Below are 15,286 nucleotides of genomic sequence, written 5' to 3' on the forward strand. Positions count from 1 at the left end.
GAAACCTAAGATAGCAGGTTACTTTACGTGCCTGACAGCTCAATATATAAATCTTTATTATAGCTAATCTTAGCGAAACAAAGTGACAGTTTTTAACAAACAAAATGTATGTAATTACAATCTATTTCAATCTAAACGAATCGAACAAGTCATTTGCGACTACGCACGGGGTCCCATGCTCGGCTCCAATCTCTCGCGAACAACCTACAAGTGGAATATTGAATTGTGCAGTTTACTTAACACAAAAGCTTCAAATCACAAACACTGGCTGGCGGTGCTAAATTGCTGTTTTCACGCTTTAACAATGAACGATGAAACAAGGGCAGCGCTAATTTTCAAGCCCCCGCCAGATCAGACGAAAGGCAAAATTAGCAATCAGAGGGAAAGAAAACGCCATTAAAAGCTTTCTGCCGCCTCACAAAGTGAGCGGAGGAGCTTGGCTTTAGTCATAGCTAAGTGAACAGAGGACGGCTGCCTGCTCGGATTGTTCCGCCGCTGTGTCTAATGGCAAAATCACTGCGCTGTAAAATGGAAATTTCGAAGTTGATTAATTTATGGATTTATGGCGCTGTCTTTGTGATGCTTTCGTTACCGCGCGTTATTGCTTGCCTAAATTGGCTCGTGGTGAACTGTGGCGAAAAATCAAGGTGATGCGGAAACCGGGGAGGGAATGCAAAACAGGAAGGGGAGGGGCGACTGTAAACAACACGAGGGAGTTTGAGGATTAACAGTTCGCTTGGGGCGGTTCTGCAGAAATGTCAACCAGGAACAAAGAGCTTTAAAGCGCTCATTTATTCATACATTTACTGGAATGTTGTAATGGATTTCTGGAAGTAAAATGCATTGTTTATCAGTCAATATAGCAATGCTACAACACAAACTTCTGCCGGCTAAATTTCATGGCTTTGAAAAAGGGATCAAAGACACAAATACACAAAAGAAATGGAAATATCAACACTCAATTTGACGTAACAGAACAGTTGTGTGTCTTGCTTCTGAAAGTTGAAACAATATATTTGATCCTTTCACAAATGTAACTGGAAAAAGCTAAAAACTCAGAAAGCCACTCACTCAACTGAAGTCCGCAAAGCACTCTGGGAAATGTCATTCTTACCGGAAGGCTATACAATTTAACTCCAGTATCATGTCAACTCATTAAATATGATCTGTCTTCAAAAAACGAGTGAATAATGAAATGCCATAAAATAAAATGATTTACTGTATAATAAAAAATTAAATCTTAAAATACATTTCTCTAAAATGTGTCAAATGAATTTCAAAGCATATTAAACAACACACAAGTCTAGTTAAAGCGGAGCGTGTGCTTCTGGCTGACCTTCGATGGGCGCCAAGATGACGCGGGAGTGATCGTAGGCGATGACGTTGGCGTAGCGGTTCTTGGGTTTGTTGACCTCCAGGTTGGAATGTTCCCAGGTGAACTGCTGGCCCGGATCAATGGACTTTGGAAGAAAAGCAGAGAAAGAAACAACCCTTAGGGCTTTTCCAGAATCTCACGGCATCTCACACGAATACCAATTCCGAGAAGACGGTGGAGAAACGTAAGCGTTGGAGATTCAGAGAGGGGTCAAGCGAGGCCAAGAGTCTAGCGGTGCCAAAAAGTTCAAAAAAGGGGATTTTTCACGGAGCAAACGGTCCAAACGAGATAAAAGTCCAGCCGGTGCATTAAAGCGTAATTATGCGCTATCGCTTTAAATATTCACGGGCAGGTAGCGGTGTTCAGATCATTACGTGGACAGTGAATAATAGCAAAAGAAACATTGATAAAAGACTCTGTGCTTTGCTGTGAGGGAAAGCGAGGCGAATTAGAGCCGGCCACTCTGACGCCGCAAGATAAATGCTAGCGCATTTCCAATATGAGAATTCTGAATAAATATTCTATTCCCCTGTCAGGGTAATTTAGTATTCCATTATGATTCCCAGCCCGTCCTCAGGCCATGGCGCCGTCCCAGCTCCTCTGGTTTGAGGGATGTTTTTATTTATTGGACCGCCTTTGCATGATGAAATTGGGGCTAAATAACCTACAATGAGGGGTTTGATGTTACCGTTTACCCCTCTATGATTTTAGCCGCTAATACGACGTGTTGTTCCTCCACGGGTCACTGTTTTCTCAAAATCACTTCGTCTCATTCTCCCTAATGGGTTTTTTCTTAGATAAGCGCAGTCTTAAGTAATAAACAAATACATTAATGTGCTAATATTTAAATTACAATATAGAAATAAACGTCTATAAAATGTATATGCAGTATTTAAAAAATTGATAGGATAAATAAAGTGTTTGATTTAAACATTTATTTAAAAAATGACACATTTAAATGATATTTTCTGGCTGTTAATGCCTGGCATTCGAATACAACAATTGCAACGCATGCAAATTTTTATGCTAAGATAAAACGTTTTGACCCAATAATTCCCATGTTCCCGCTGGGATATCAGGCCCAGGCGGGTGCCATTTAAGGTGGCATTAAGGTTTGATGGCAACCAGCTGAGACTTACGATGGACGACGACATTTGCTCTGTTTGTAATAGCGAGCGCTAATCAGCGTCAGCCTGGTTTTTAAGCCTAGCGGTTCACGCTGAGACAGCACACACTGGGTGATCGCCGTGCTAAATCTGAGGCCGGAAAAATCTTCGTATGCTTTAGTGAGACACATTCATTAAGAAAGTCAACCAGGTGCAGTCACAGTTTTTGGGGCTTTTAAAGGGATGTTCAGCGAAAATTATATTTCTTTAATCATTTATTCACCCTGGTGTCATTTCAAACCTGAATGACTTTTAACTTCACTCTAGTTTCAAATTCACTTGCAAAAAACGCAATAAAAACAATCTCATTTTCTTTTATCGGAGTGACGTTTTGTACGGTTTCTTCATTTACATCTGCACGTTTATGATCAGCCAATGATCTGTTAGTAACCGATGATGTCGTTGTCAGTGCTCACGTGGAATGCGAGACTTACGATGGACTTACAGTTCATGTAAACATTTAAAGCCCGTTTACATGAACAGACCCACTTGCCGCTCTGTGTTTAGTCTTTTATTTTACTTTACAGTGATTGTGTACCATATATAATTTTATTTTTACTTTTATTATTATTAGCAAGTGATGCTGAGTTTGTATCTTACTGTAACTACTGTTCTGCATATAGAAATTATAGACCTTTACATCATTTAGATAATTGTAAAAAATACAAATTTGATCTTTTGATGCTGCAAATACGTTCATGCCATTTTGTTATTTAAGTGCATTAAAAGTGTAATATTTAAGGTCTTTGCACCTAAAGTGCAAATTTACACAATGTGAGGTCGTATTAATTTTTTAACGTGCAGAAAGTTCGGACGCAAATTTCGGACTGAATGGGCAATAGCCTTAATACAAACAAATCTGTTTTGGTCCAGCATTTTCAATTCAGTGTATCATTATTCTTTTGCGTAAAACAGCTGTCAAATAAATAGGCCCTGAGAGAAAGTATTGAAGTATTTGTCGTAAACGAATCGTAATATAATCGAACCGTGAGGCAGGTGAAGATTCCCAACTCTAATCTTGGTTGATCTACGTAAAAAAATAAGATTTTTGGTGCATAATTTGATAAGGTAAATCAAGCAGAAAATGTTCATCAGTGCACATGAGGATGAAAATGCTCTGCCTCAATAAGATGGGTTTACCTCATACTCTTGAGAGAGCTTCAGGTTGTCATTGGCTTTCAGGACCTCCGTGTGTTCGGACAGCTCGCTGATGGGTATGGGCGGATGGTTCATCATACCTGCGAACCAATCGAGAAAAGACGACAAACATGATCAGTAGGGTCATACAGAAGCAGACAAAATCTGGAAAGGGTACGTGGGAAGGGATCATTTCAGCGGGTGAGATGACAGGTGAGGTGATGTTAGGGACACGGTGTGACCAGACCAGAGCTCTATGTGGCAAATCTGACCAATCAGGATCGTCCTAACATAAAAAATAAACAGTGGGCAATAATACAGAAGAGATAAAATGAAGAACCCGAGCGATTGCTAAGGTGCTAGAAAACCCCCAGACCAATTACAGCTCAATGATGGCGGTGCAAATGGTTCCTAATAGCTCCGCAATATTGCCAAAGCGATGCATTTTTTCCCAGACTCTGCATGAACAAAAACAGTGAAAATAAAATATCCCAGGAGCGAGACGCACGCGAGACGTGTAAGACAAACCGTACGCTTGTCCTCGGCGATGAGAGACGAGAGGAGTAACGGGCGGGGTTGACTCTGTGAAATCAAACAAATCTCCCTTCGAAGCGAGACGCAGGAGAAATAAATCGAAACGAGACAAAAACCTGCTCTTGAGAAATACGGCCGCGTCCACCGAGACGAAATGTAATAGATTTAATCCAATGCAAAATCTCAAAACCTCTCTTATGCTCCGTAGAGGCCGCTTGCATTTTCTTCGCCGTCTTTAGTGATAAACAAAGATTTTCCTCGATTTCTTTGTTTTGCCGCTCATTTCAATCTGGGTAAAAGGTGCGACACAATATTGCTTTTCTCTTGAGCAAACTTGTGCCTTGACACTTAAACAGCTTTTCGTTTGGCGATGATTTCCGTATGCAACCCTTTGTGTGAGCGACGGCGGGGGCGAGCGAGGGATGATGGGGGTAATTGGGGTCTCGGTGCAGGTCGTTCCTGCGAGAGTTCTGGCCTGGGTTATAATGACCTGATGGAAACTAAAGTGGGATTTTCTCAGCTTTAAAATCAGCCAGTGCTAGGCAAGCCGTTTCTTTGTGTTAGTTTGCACGTGCTGTGATGTGCACACCCCAAACTCCCATAATCCTCTAGAGTTAATCCACTTATGAATTAGTAATGGAATATGTGTGAACGGACATGTTGTCTATTTATGCTGAACTTGACTAGGTTCAAGATGGTGGCGTATTTATAGAGGAAATTATATTTTGTCGTATCTGAGGTCAAAAGTCGGCTAATGTTGACATCTTTCGAGAGTGCTGATTTAATTAGCCATAAATAATCTGCATAATCACAGTAGCTATCCTCAATTTCACATCATGTTCACGTCGTTTTGTTCTAAAAGTGGACATCACGAACGTAAGTTATTAGCAGCGGCACTTTCGTTACTACAAAAACTTTATTTTCATCAGTCTTGGCAAGTTTTTCAGAGACGTCTGGAATAAGTTTCGCCCTCTTAAAGTGAGCCAGGTTAATATATGCCGGAGTGCTCTCCAATAAGATGCCAAGGGCAAATTTGGCAAACAAGCCGAGATCAGAGCTGCATGCTAAACGTTACCAGCGCGATGAGACGGACCGCTGAGCCGATCGAACCTCGAGCGGAGAAGATGAATGCTTTTCAATGTCAACACGTTCCTCAATTTTGCCCGACAACAATCGGTCATTCATCATATTCTGATTCTATGAAAACGCTCTTGTTTGTATAAAATGACATTACAAAATTACATCCCGCACAAAACATGTGCAACTTTACATATTTATTCAAAGGACTGTGAAAAATCGTATTCGGGAGCGTACAGGCCATAAAATGGTTTAATATTCTCCCTGTATTCCTTTACTGCATCTTTTTAGCCCTACAACCTCACGCGAGGACGCAAACTGTACAATTACATATTTCCAGTCTTTTATTTGCTCTTGACAGCTGATGCAAATAACAAATCCTTTTGATATCCGTTGCCGTTTTATGTCTCTGGTCATTTACATATAAAAGGGGGAAACGTTGGCTGTATTTCCTCGTAAAAATAAGAGAACGAGACGTGTTGGGTTCTGCCGCCCGCTGGGGGGCGGGACGGTCGTATCAAATGTCGGACGGTCGCGTGCGGTGGGTTTTAATTCATTCTGCTCTTTATCTCTGCCTGCAGAATGAAAGCGTCGCTGGAGAGAGAAGGGGGGCTGAACGCTCGGCTGGGGGGGCTGTGAGGATGCTGGAATGTGTAAACAAGATCCATGTGAATAAAAACACAGAAAACTCTTCTGAACATCATCAGCCGTGATCGCGTCGCTTTAACTGTGAATTAATAGTGTGCAGCCAGAAGCAGTCAAAAACTGAAAATCAAAAGCTGTGTCGCGATTGAAAGTTCAAAGCAGTCATCACATAAAAATCTTTAGACAATATTTTAATATCATTGCAAATACGGTCACGTTTTAATAATTCTACAAACAGAAAACACGCAAAGTGATAAACGACATGTGAACAGAATGGCTTTAGGCCTAAATTTTACAACGGCCAATGAGATATAACGTTGTCAAACGCCGTTGTGTTTGAAGGACGACTGCTTTGAACTTTCTCTGGTTACAGGAGTGAAATCATCAGCACAGATCTGGCGGTTTGTGAGGAGTCAGTCATGTGCGGATGTACTGTGAGAACACAACCCATTACTGGCATGTGGGGCGTTATACAAACATAAAACACAACAGCTCAGCGCGAGATGCAAGGACTAACTTTCATAGTCAAAACTGCGTTCGCTGAGTGGGCTGCTTAGACCAGAATCTGTGAAAAACAGCAAAGATGAGAAAAGAAAAAACATCTCTTAATGAAGTCATATTTCTGTTGAGAACAATCCTGAAATGATTTCCCATCTACTCTGTGTCGTCCGCATTCGATATAAAGAATCGGTGAGGGTCCTCAGTGTTGCATCTGTATGTCAGACAGTAAAGGTAGGCCGGACGTTTTATACCCGACGTCAGACCTGATGAAGCTACAGCTGACAGTATGAACCCAAAAGATGTGGCCAACAGCGGAAAATCTGCTATATGGTGGTACATTCTCAACATAATCAAAATAAACCAACACCAAGCAGAAGACTAAAGGTTGTGGTAGTAGTTGTCACTGTGGCAAGAATGGCATTTTGTTGAAAACTATGAATCAATAAAATGTATGAAACAACGCAAGCATCTAAACACTTTCAGATTCAATACGGCATCAACCCCGTGTCGTGCCTCACATAAAAACACATACATGCTTCTTTCTTGCTTGAAATATCAGATGGCGGCGTTTATCGAGCGCTAAAAACACACACGGCGGTTTGGCATCTTAGCGTCCATCCAGCTGTCAAAGGAGCTGCGGAGGAGAGAGAGCGGATCTGTTATTCTGGTCTAAACCATCTGTGATGCTTTCCGTCGAACCACCACAATCTCACATCAACCAGAGAGGATACTATAGCTACTATCCAAACTTTAGCTTACACAACTTTCATCGGTTGAAACCTGTGTGTTTGTGCCGTTAATAAGCGCTACTAATAGTTTTAACAAAGACAAGGAAAAAGAGAAATCGAACACAAGACGGCCCCATAAAATGTGACCTGAAACGAACAGAATGTTGATGTCTGATTTCATTAGCGTAACCGCAACGTTACGTCGTGTGGTCATCCATGTGAACTCAAGTATGTTCGTCCCTATTAGCTAATGGAAATGTCGCGAGTGTACTCCCGTCCCAGCTAATTGGTCTAAAATGTCTGCTTAAATACAATTCACCAAGCAAAGACGGCACGCCACAAGCCCGACACTCTTCAATTAATAAAGTTGGTAAACAAACGTGGCTTAACAAGCTTCGCTTCTTCTTGATAAAATAAAAGCTTTAAAAAAACACAACGGATAAGATAAAAGCGTGGCGAGGAGCTTTCAGACGTGTCGTTAGACCGCGCCTGAACAAGATGCTCTACAATGGACGGGTGATTATGGGAAATGAGTCGGTGATAGCGCCTTCCTTGCTTTCTCCTTCTGTGTCTCTCTCTTCTTTATCTCCGGCGCAGATGGAAAGCTCCGGGCGGAGGTCGAGTTATGACCTCCTCCGGTGAGATTGCCGCCTTTGAAACGAGAGCTGTTTGATGGAGAGACTCCCGAGAACGGACGGGAGCAGAGAGAGGTGCAACGGCGCCTTCCGACAGAAATGTCAGGCTAGGTTTAGCGTCCAAAGCCAGCGAGAATGAGAACGGCAAAGAAAGTTCTTTGAACTGCAGGATTTGGGTGAGACAAAAGATCGTCTGCTTTTGAACGAGACGGGAGGGGACCCTCTAAAGCTCCGTGGGGTTTTATTTCCATCAGGGTTGGAGGCGCTTTCTCACCACATCGAAGGCAACCTTCGTTTCGGGGTTACCGTGACTGACGGGCCGCGCGCTATAATTAACGAATAAATTGCATCAGCGGAGACGCAAATGAGAAATAACAACGGACGCACTTCAAATTGACAGTTATATTAAATTTAATTGACAATATATGTCATATCTTCACACTTCAAAGAGCGGATCAAATGTTCGACCTGCTTTGTGTGGTTGTGTTCGGGTGAAGCGTATGAAAACATCGACTTGACATCAAAAGCATGTTTTGCTTCAAAAAACTAATGCAACTTTTTTGACACTTTATGACAATTAATCACATAATGCTTCAAATCTTTAACATTTCTAAAAACGAAATATGATTCGTTTTTTCTTTTAATGTTAAATGAAATGCGATCTGGAGATAATTAATTGATGACATCGTGTTTAAAGTTAAAGTGGTGTACCTGGCGTCTGGAAGTTGATGCGTCTCATCTCCACAGGGTCTGTTGGGTGGTGGGACGAGATTTCGGCGTTGTTTAGCAGACATTTCGCCCGTGGCTCTGACTCTTTCCGTTTGCTGCTTTAGGAAACGAAAAGAAAGGCAGAAAGACTAAATAAAGACGCAAATATCCAGATTCACAAAAACAAGCCCCCAGTGACCCAAACCACTCCATGATACACAATGAGTCTTGTGTTGGATTCAGATTTGATCAATTTGTTTATAAATTGGTTACATACACATTTTGTGACAAATATGGCCCTGCAAACTTGTCATATATCGTTTCGTCGCAATAAGACACATAAGAACCAACGAGATTCGTTTGAATCACTTTCGGAGTCGTTTGAATTACTTTTTGAAGCTTTAACACATTAGGACCAATATATGTATATGACGGAATAATTTCGTTTATTTTTTATATAGCACACAAAACAAGAACCCGCGACCCAAATCCCTCATCATGATACACAACGAGTCTTGTCTTTGATTTAGAATGATTCAATCAATTTCGTCATAAATGAAATTTAACAGTTAACTCAACATAAATTGATTTATTATTCTCAATGTGTTAATCTCAACACATACAGTTCACAAGCATATACAAAGCTTACACATATATATATATAGAGGGGGGTTCAAAAGTCGAAAATCAATCTAAGAACGACTCTATGCAGTTAAAACTCAGATTGTGTAAACTACACTAACATCCAAAAATGATTTTACATCATAACGTTCAACTTCTTTAAAGCCCCCGCTGTATATATGAAAACAGTGACAGTATGTACAGCCAAAGCCACATCCACAAACCACACAAAAAAGCCTGTCGCCGTTATTCCGCCGTCTAATTAACACTCGCTTTTATGCTGAGACCGAGCATTTCTTTCCCGCCCTTGAAAGCAGCAATAAAGCACGGCTAAGACTTACCTGTCGGGCTTACTGCGTCCGTGGCAAGCGGTGAAGTGAAATAAATATATAAAAGGAAAGAAAACACAACAAGATTGCAGAGGAGAGAAAATAAGAGAAGAAAATCAATCGAGCGCATTTGAATTCACAGGGCAGCCTGTGCAACATTAGGCTCATCTGCGAGAAACCTGTGGAAGAGACGTGTGTGTGTGTCCGCTGGGGACTATATGATGTCAAGACACCAGAGGTCGAACCCAAGGTCCTGAGGAGAGAGGAAACACTATCCCACTTTTAAGATCGTTTTCTGAGGCGTTAATAAAGAAATGCTTCCCTTTGACTTCCAGCACCCTTGCATCTAAAAGTGAGAGTGGTCCGCTTCGGTAACGGCTATTAGCTGTCGTCTCATTAATGTTTGATACCGACTGCTCTCCTTCCCTATGCTTTGAAGTTTTTAAAACTACGCAAATGCCGGAGGCAACGTTTCTAAAAGAAAGCGTCTGTCTTTTATAACTTTCGTTTGACACTTCCTTACATTAACATGCATTTACAGCAACAGTGTTTAACGATCACAAAAAATGAAAGGCACGACCATGCATTCAAATCTCATTGGTTCTCACATTTGTTGTGAAGTAGATGGCGCTACAATCTTTGACACAAGACACATAAGAATCAATGAGACTGGTTGAAATCACTTTTGGAACAATTAAGGACCTATATGTATGTATATAAAATGACATATTTTATTATAAAAAAACTCATGTTAAGCTGAAAAATGGACATTATGTACATCAAGGATGGCATGAGAGTCATGCAATAATATACATTTTTTGGTGTACCATTTTGGTGCCAAAAGTTTGGACTCGTTTTCTGACAATTGCACACCTTATATAATAAATAAAAAGCCATCAAAGCTATGAAATAACGTTGTGGAAATAATGCAGTGACCCGATTTTGTAAAATGTTTCAGACATTGTTAATTAAGCCCTTATGTACACCAGATACCTGTTGGCTGAATGAAAAACAAAAGCGTTTAAAACATGTTTCAGGTACTTTATAGTAAACATACAAAAAACATGTCGTCGATGTCCTTCCGGAAACCTCAGATGTCCAAATTTGCTGTTTTTGAGAAAATACTGTGTTGTCAAAGTTGACAAGCACTTTTTAATACCTTTTATTGATCACACGTATGCAAACCCTGTCATAAACATGAAGCATGACAAATAACAATGATTTATGACAAAAAATGAATATCACTAAATATGGAGATACAAGGTTTCAGAAGGACAGCAGCGATATTTTAATCTGACTGTAACTTCCACTCACTTCTTGTACAGGAGAATGGCGATCACGATACATATGATAAAGACCACGGCGAGAACCGGACCCACCACCCAGATGAGCCCATCTCCACCCGTCTCAATGGGGAGAGGATCTACGTCGGGCGCCGTGATGGAATCCGTGTAGGGGCTGGATGCAAACGTCTTCTACACACGTGCAAAGAAAAATGATTCAGTTGTGTGTGTTGCATCTCATATATATACAATATGTAGATATACAGATGTGCACTAGCTTGTAATTGTTTCTTTCCCTCACCCCTCCGGAAGTGTGGAGCTCAGCGAGGATGAAGAACACGTATTCCTGCCCAGGTTCAAGGGCTCGGTTCTCAAAGCCGCTGTATACCATGCTGTTTCCCAGAGTGAAGGATGGAGGCATGGACGAGGGTTTGAAGCTGGCAGCGATGTAGGGCTTCTTCCCGTCCACCTGCTTGAGCTGACGGGTGGTCCGGGCGTGACGCTGACCGAGTGTCCTCTCACCCAACAGCTGCGGAAGAAATAAAAGGAAGATTAGGCGTGAGCATTTAGAGAAATCATCTCAAGAAGAGATTGCTTTAAATAATCCTTGTTATATAAAAAAGGGACTTTAAAGAAACAACGATCAAAATGAAAGGTGAAACAGAAAGCACTTTAACCTCAGAAAAAAACGCTGCACTTGTGCCGCGAGTCAAGAAATTAAAATAATAATTAAAACAGAGAGCGAGCGTTCCAGTGTCGCTTCCATCTCAAGGTCAAGTGGGCTAGGCCTGGCAATCTGCCAGTGCTCGGGATGAGAGCAGTATAATTGACTCCTCTCCCCGCCGAACCTCCCGAGAACATTCCCACAATGCCCTAGCGATAACGTTTATAGTGACCGTCTGTGAAACAAGGTCAAAAACAGGAGTAACGATCAATGAAAATCGCAACGTTCACCTCTTCTAGATCCAACTCGTCTGGGTTCTTGAAATGTCTCACTTGTCCTCTACCCTTCTTTAACGGCACAACCACAACAAAGATGACCCTGCAATTCAGATGGAACAGGTTAGCGCAACATGAAAATAGTTCTTTGAGTACAACAGAAATGATAGGAAAAAGTTCCCAAGTACACACTTGGACGCTATAGGGAATATTAGCATAAACATTAGCATTAGTGTTTCTGGATATTTTCCTCACTTGATCACGTCTTTGGCTTCCAGCGGAGGGAACATAATGGTCAGCGTGTTGTCTGGCTCTCTCTTGATGTCCAGCTCTGGTTTTCTGACCAGAATGGGTGGGGCGGTCCGGGCAGTGAGCTTGTGTTTGGGCCCGTCCTCAGCGTTATCCTGACAGGTGATTCTGAATTCGTACGTGGTGTTGGGCCGCAGGTTGGTGATTAGAGCTTTGGTCATCCTAGCATCGATGTCGACCTTCTGCCTGTTGTATTCAATCTGCGGACGTGGGATTTCAAGAAAATGAAAGCTAGTAGGGAAAACTTTTCGGTAGGACAGATTAGGAATGAATGATGCCGGTTGGATTACCATGCAGCGGTACGGCACGCGGCTGTCTGAAAACTTCCAAGTTATCAGCGCCGTCGTCTTGGTGACCAGCTTGACAGTGAAGTTCTTGGGAACGTCTGTCCGGGTGTGAAGAAGGAACAAAAACAAAACAGACATTTTAGCAATAGATCACAGCAGAAGAACGTTTCAGGGGAAAGAGAACGGAGTGTTTAGAGCGCTCGCAACTGTTTTCAGAGGGTGTGGGGAGGTTTGGTCCCTCATGGTGAACCGATTGTGATGGTTATGTGAAGGGCGGGAGGCACTCAGTTGGGACAAACAGCATGTTGGACTGGACTAGTGAACACAGAACCACAAGATCACACAGTTCTCTGCCCACCCTGGCCCGGCAGTACCGCCCCAACAAAACATTCCCACAATTCCCTCCTGAATATCTGAACCTGTGTTATATTTTAACAACCCACTGCTCTCGCTTGGATGGGCACTGCCGTGGCAGGATGCTCGACAGAAACAAGGACAAACCCCAAACACACTTGTTAGCAGTGCATCATGAGACGCCATGCTGCAAACCATCCCAGTGTGGGTGGGGGTGGATGAGGACAGAGAAGAGAATCTTTAACCAAAAAGAAAAGCCAAATCAAGTAAAAAACTGCCTGCACGTGGTTCTCGCCCACCTCTGTACACTGGGGGGGGGGGTTGTGATTGGACGAGTGTACGTGCTGGGTGTGTCTGACCAATCAACACTTACCTCACAGAAACGATGCTCCTCCCTTTTCAAAACTGACTGACTTTAGCTTACTGACTGTTTACCTTGTATGTGGGGTGGGGTGCAAGTGAGGTATGTGGCTCCCGGAGTTTGTTATTTAATCGTGGTTTAGGTGCATTGCGGTTTTCAAAGAAGAGGTTGTGGTGTCCCGGGTGGGGCGAGGAAAACAAGCAAACCCTACCTGCTTCGAAGGCCACCGTTCGATACTGGATTGATGGGCTGTAGGGCCCTGGACCTACACTGGTGTGTGCTCGAATTTTCACGGCGTACAATGCGTCGGGCCTCAAGCTGTTGAGGGTGTATCTGTTCTGATTTGCCGGCAAACGCAGTTCTTTGGATCCGCCCGCCAAGCCGTCCTCCTGATAAGCCAGCGTGTATTCTGTTATGGCGCCGTTACGTTCGGCCAGCACCGGAGGCACCCAGGAGAACTGCAGTGAGCAGCAGGTGATGTTAGTGTCCTCGGTTATCTGAGGATACCCTTTGGGAACCTCCTCTGGGATTCGGAGGTCTCTCGTTGCTTCCTCTCCAAAGCCTGATTTGGACTTGGCGGAGACTTTAAATATGTACGTGGCCCCTCGGTGGATGTTGCTGACGGAATATTCCAGCTTGTCAGTGTCGAACTCAAGCGTGGCCAGAGGGTTCACGTCCTTGCGGCCGAACTGCAGACGATAGCCCTGCACCTCCAGACCCGGCGAGGGGACCTCTGGGGGTTGCCAGCGTACTAGCGCGGACGTCTCTGAGGTTTGGTCGACGGAGAGGAAAGGAGGCCCGGGCACTGCAGAGAGAGAGAGAGTGAGCATTACATTTAAATGAACTGTATCGGATCTCATTTTCATTCTGTTAGTCACTATGAAAGAAAAAGCATTCAACCGACTTTAAGGGGATTTATATTACAAGCCCATTGCCTGCTGTTTGAGAAATGGATATTTTCAACTACAATCTTTTGTGCATGTATGTGCCGCTATAATACAAAACGGCAGTAGGTGATAACAATACATCTATTCTTCAAGCCACAGCTATTCTCTCTCACATTTTACTACATGGATTGTCCGTGTATCTGAACAGTTTCAAACCTTTTGGATTTGAACAAATAAATCATAGATTCACAAGCACACTAACCAATACCGCACTATGAGACTAAAAGATGCTTGTGAACAGATGACAGACACACAGGGCCTAACACAGCCGACACGAGAACAGATATGAGGACAAATGCCTCAGAGAAAAGATGATGATGGAGACACAGAAAAAGGACAATCTGCCACAGCGTGAGGACAACGAGGGTCAGAGACGCTGTGATTGTCCCCCCTCCACCTCAGCACTCCAGTCCACTCCAGTGGACGACACGCAATCCCCTCCACAGGCCCACAGGCACGTTTCCCATTAGAGCGGCATTAACAGCTGTTGACCCACAGGCACTGATTAAGAAAGGATTGTCTTTCTCTCTCTCTGTTCTGTTGTGAAATAACCTAACCTTCAGCCATCACGTGACTAACCTGTCGACAGCACTGAAACTGAGCTTATAAGACCAGCGCCTGTTAAAAACTGCAGCAATGCATTCTGGGCCGAGCTGATAACACATACATCCGTGCCCGACACTCAAGGCCTACAATACACTAACATAACACTATACTTTATTAAAAGTGCACCATATCATACTGCACTATCGCTGGACGACACTATTCTACACTACATTTTACCCTATTTTACTACACTTATCACTAGACCGTCCCATACTACACTTCACACTACATTATACCATATTTACCTACACTCAACACTACACTATACCATGCTATACTATAACATTCTAAACTATACTTACCATTACACTATACCGTACCGTCCCGTACCGTATAATAGTACATTATAATACACTGCACAATCACTACACTATACCGTATATACTACACATTTCCATACTGTACAATAACACTACCATACTATACCAAGATTCACTCCACTTTACAATATTATACTACACTTACCACTACACAGCACCATAACATACTACACCACATAAACACTACACTACACCCTTTCATACTACAGCACAGTAACACTGTACCATACTATACGCCACCACACCATACTATACTAAGGCTACACCATACAACAACATGCTATACTAAGACCATACTATTAGATACTATGATTCATAAGGGAATTCTTCCAACTTACTAAATCAGCTTGATTAGCTGTACCTGTGAAATGTTTACGGTTTAAAAAACTTAGCACATCCCTATAGAACTGACGTAACTGTATCA

At 42.6% G+C, this 15,286-nt stretch overlaps 1 protein-coding gene across 6 annotated transcripts in view; it reads right to left on the minus strand.

Moving 5' to 3' along the window:
• ptprsa (protein tyrosine phosphatase receptor type Sa) overlaps window positions 1–15,286 on the minus strand; it is a 146,349-nt gene that overhangs the window by 13,380 nt on the left and 117,683 nt on the right. For 3 of the 6 annotated variants that reach the window (XM_079471332.1, XM_079471334.1, XM_079471331.1), the window contains 10 exons: window positions 13,201–13,794; window positions 12,278–12,372; window positions 11,934–12,187; window positions 11,694–11,781; window positions 11,041–11,268; window positions 10,771–10,931; window positions 8,510–8,625; window positions 6,452–6,499; window positions 3,682–3,779; window positions 1,337–1,460 (listed from right to left, as the gene is read on the minus strand). In XM_079471332.1, the coding sequence (XP_079327458.1) occupies window positions 1,337–1,460; window positions 3,682–3,779; window positions 6,452–6,499; window positions 8,510–8,625; window positions 10,771–10,931; window positions 11,041–11,268; window positions 11,694–11,781; window positions 11,934–12,187; window positions 12,278–12,372; window positions 13,201–13,794 (1,806 nt within the window). The remainder of the gene's footprint in view (window positions 1–1,336; window positions 1,461–3,681; window positions 3,780–6,451; window positions 6,500–8,509; window positions 8,626–10,770; window positions 10,932–11,040; window positions 11,269–11,693; window positions 11,782–11,933; window positions 12,188–12,277; window positions 12,373–13,200; window positions 13,795–15,286) is intronic. The other 3 variants (XM_079471333.1, XM_079471336.1, XM_079471335.1) reach the window with 3 other exon arrangements.

The sequence above is a fragment of the Barbatula barbatula genome, assembly GCF_947034865.1.
Source record: "Barbatula barbatula genome assembly, chromosome: 13".
NCBI classification, from domain to species: domain Eukaryota; kingdom Metazoa; phylum Chordata; class Actinopteri; order Cypriniformes; family Nemacheilidae; genus Barbatula; species Barbatula barbatula.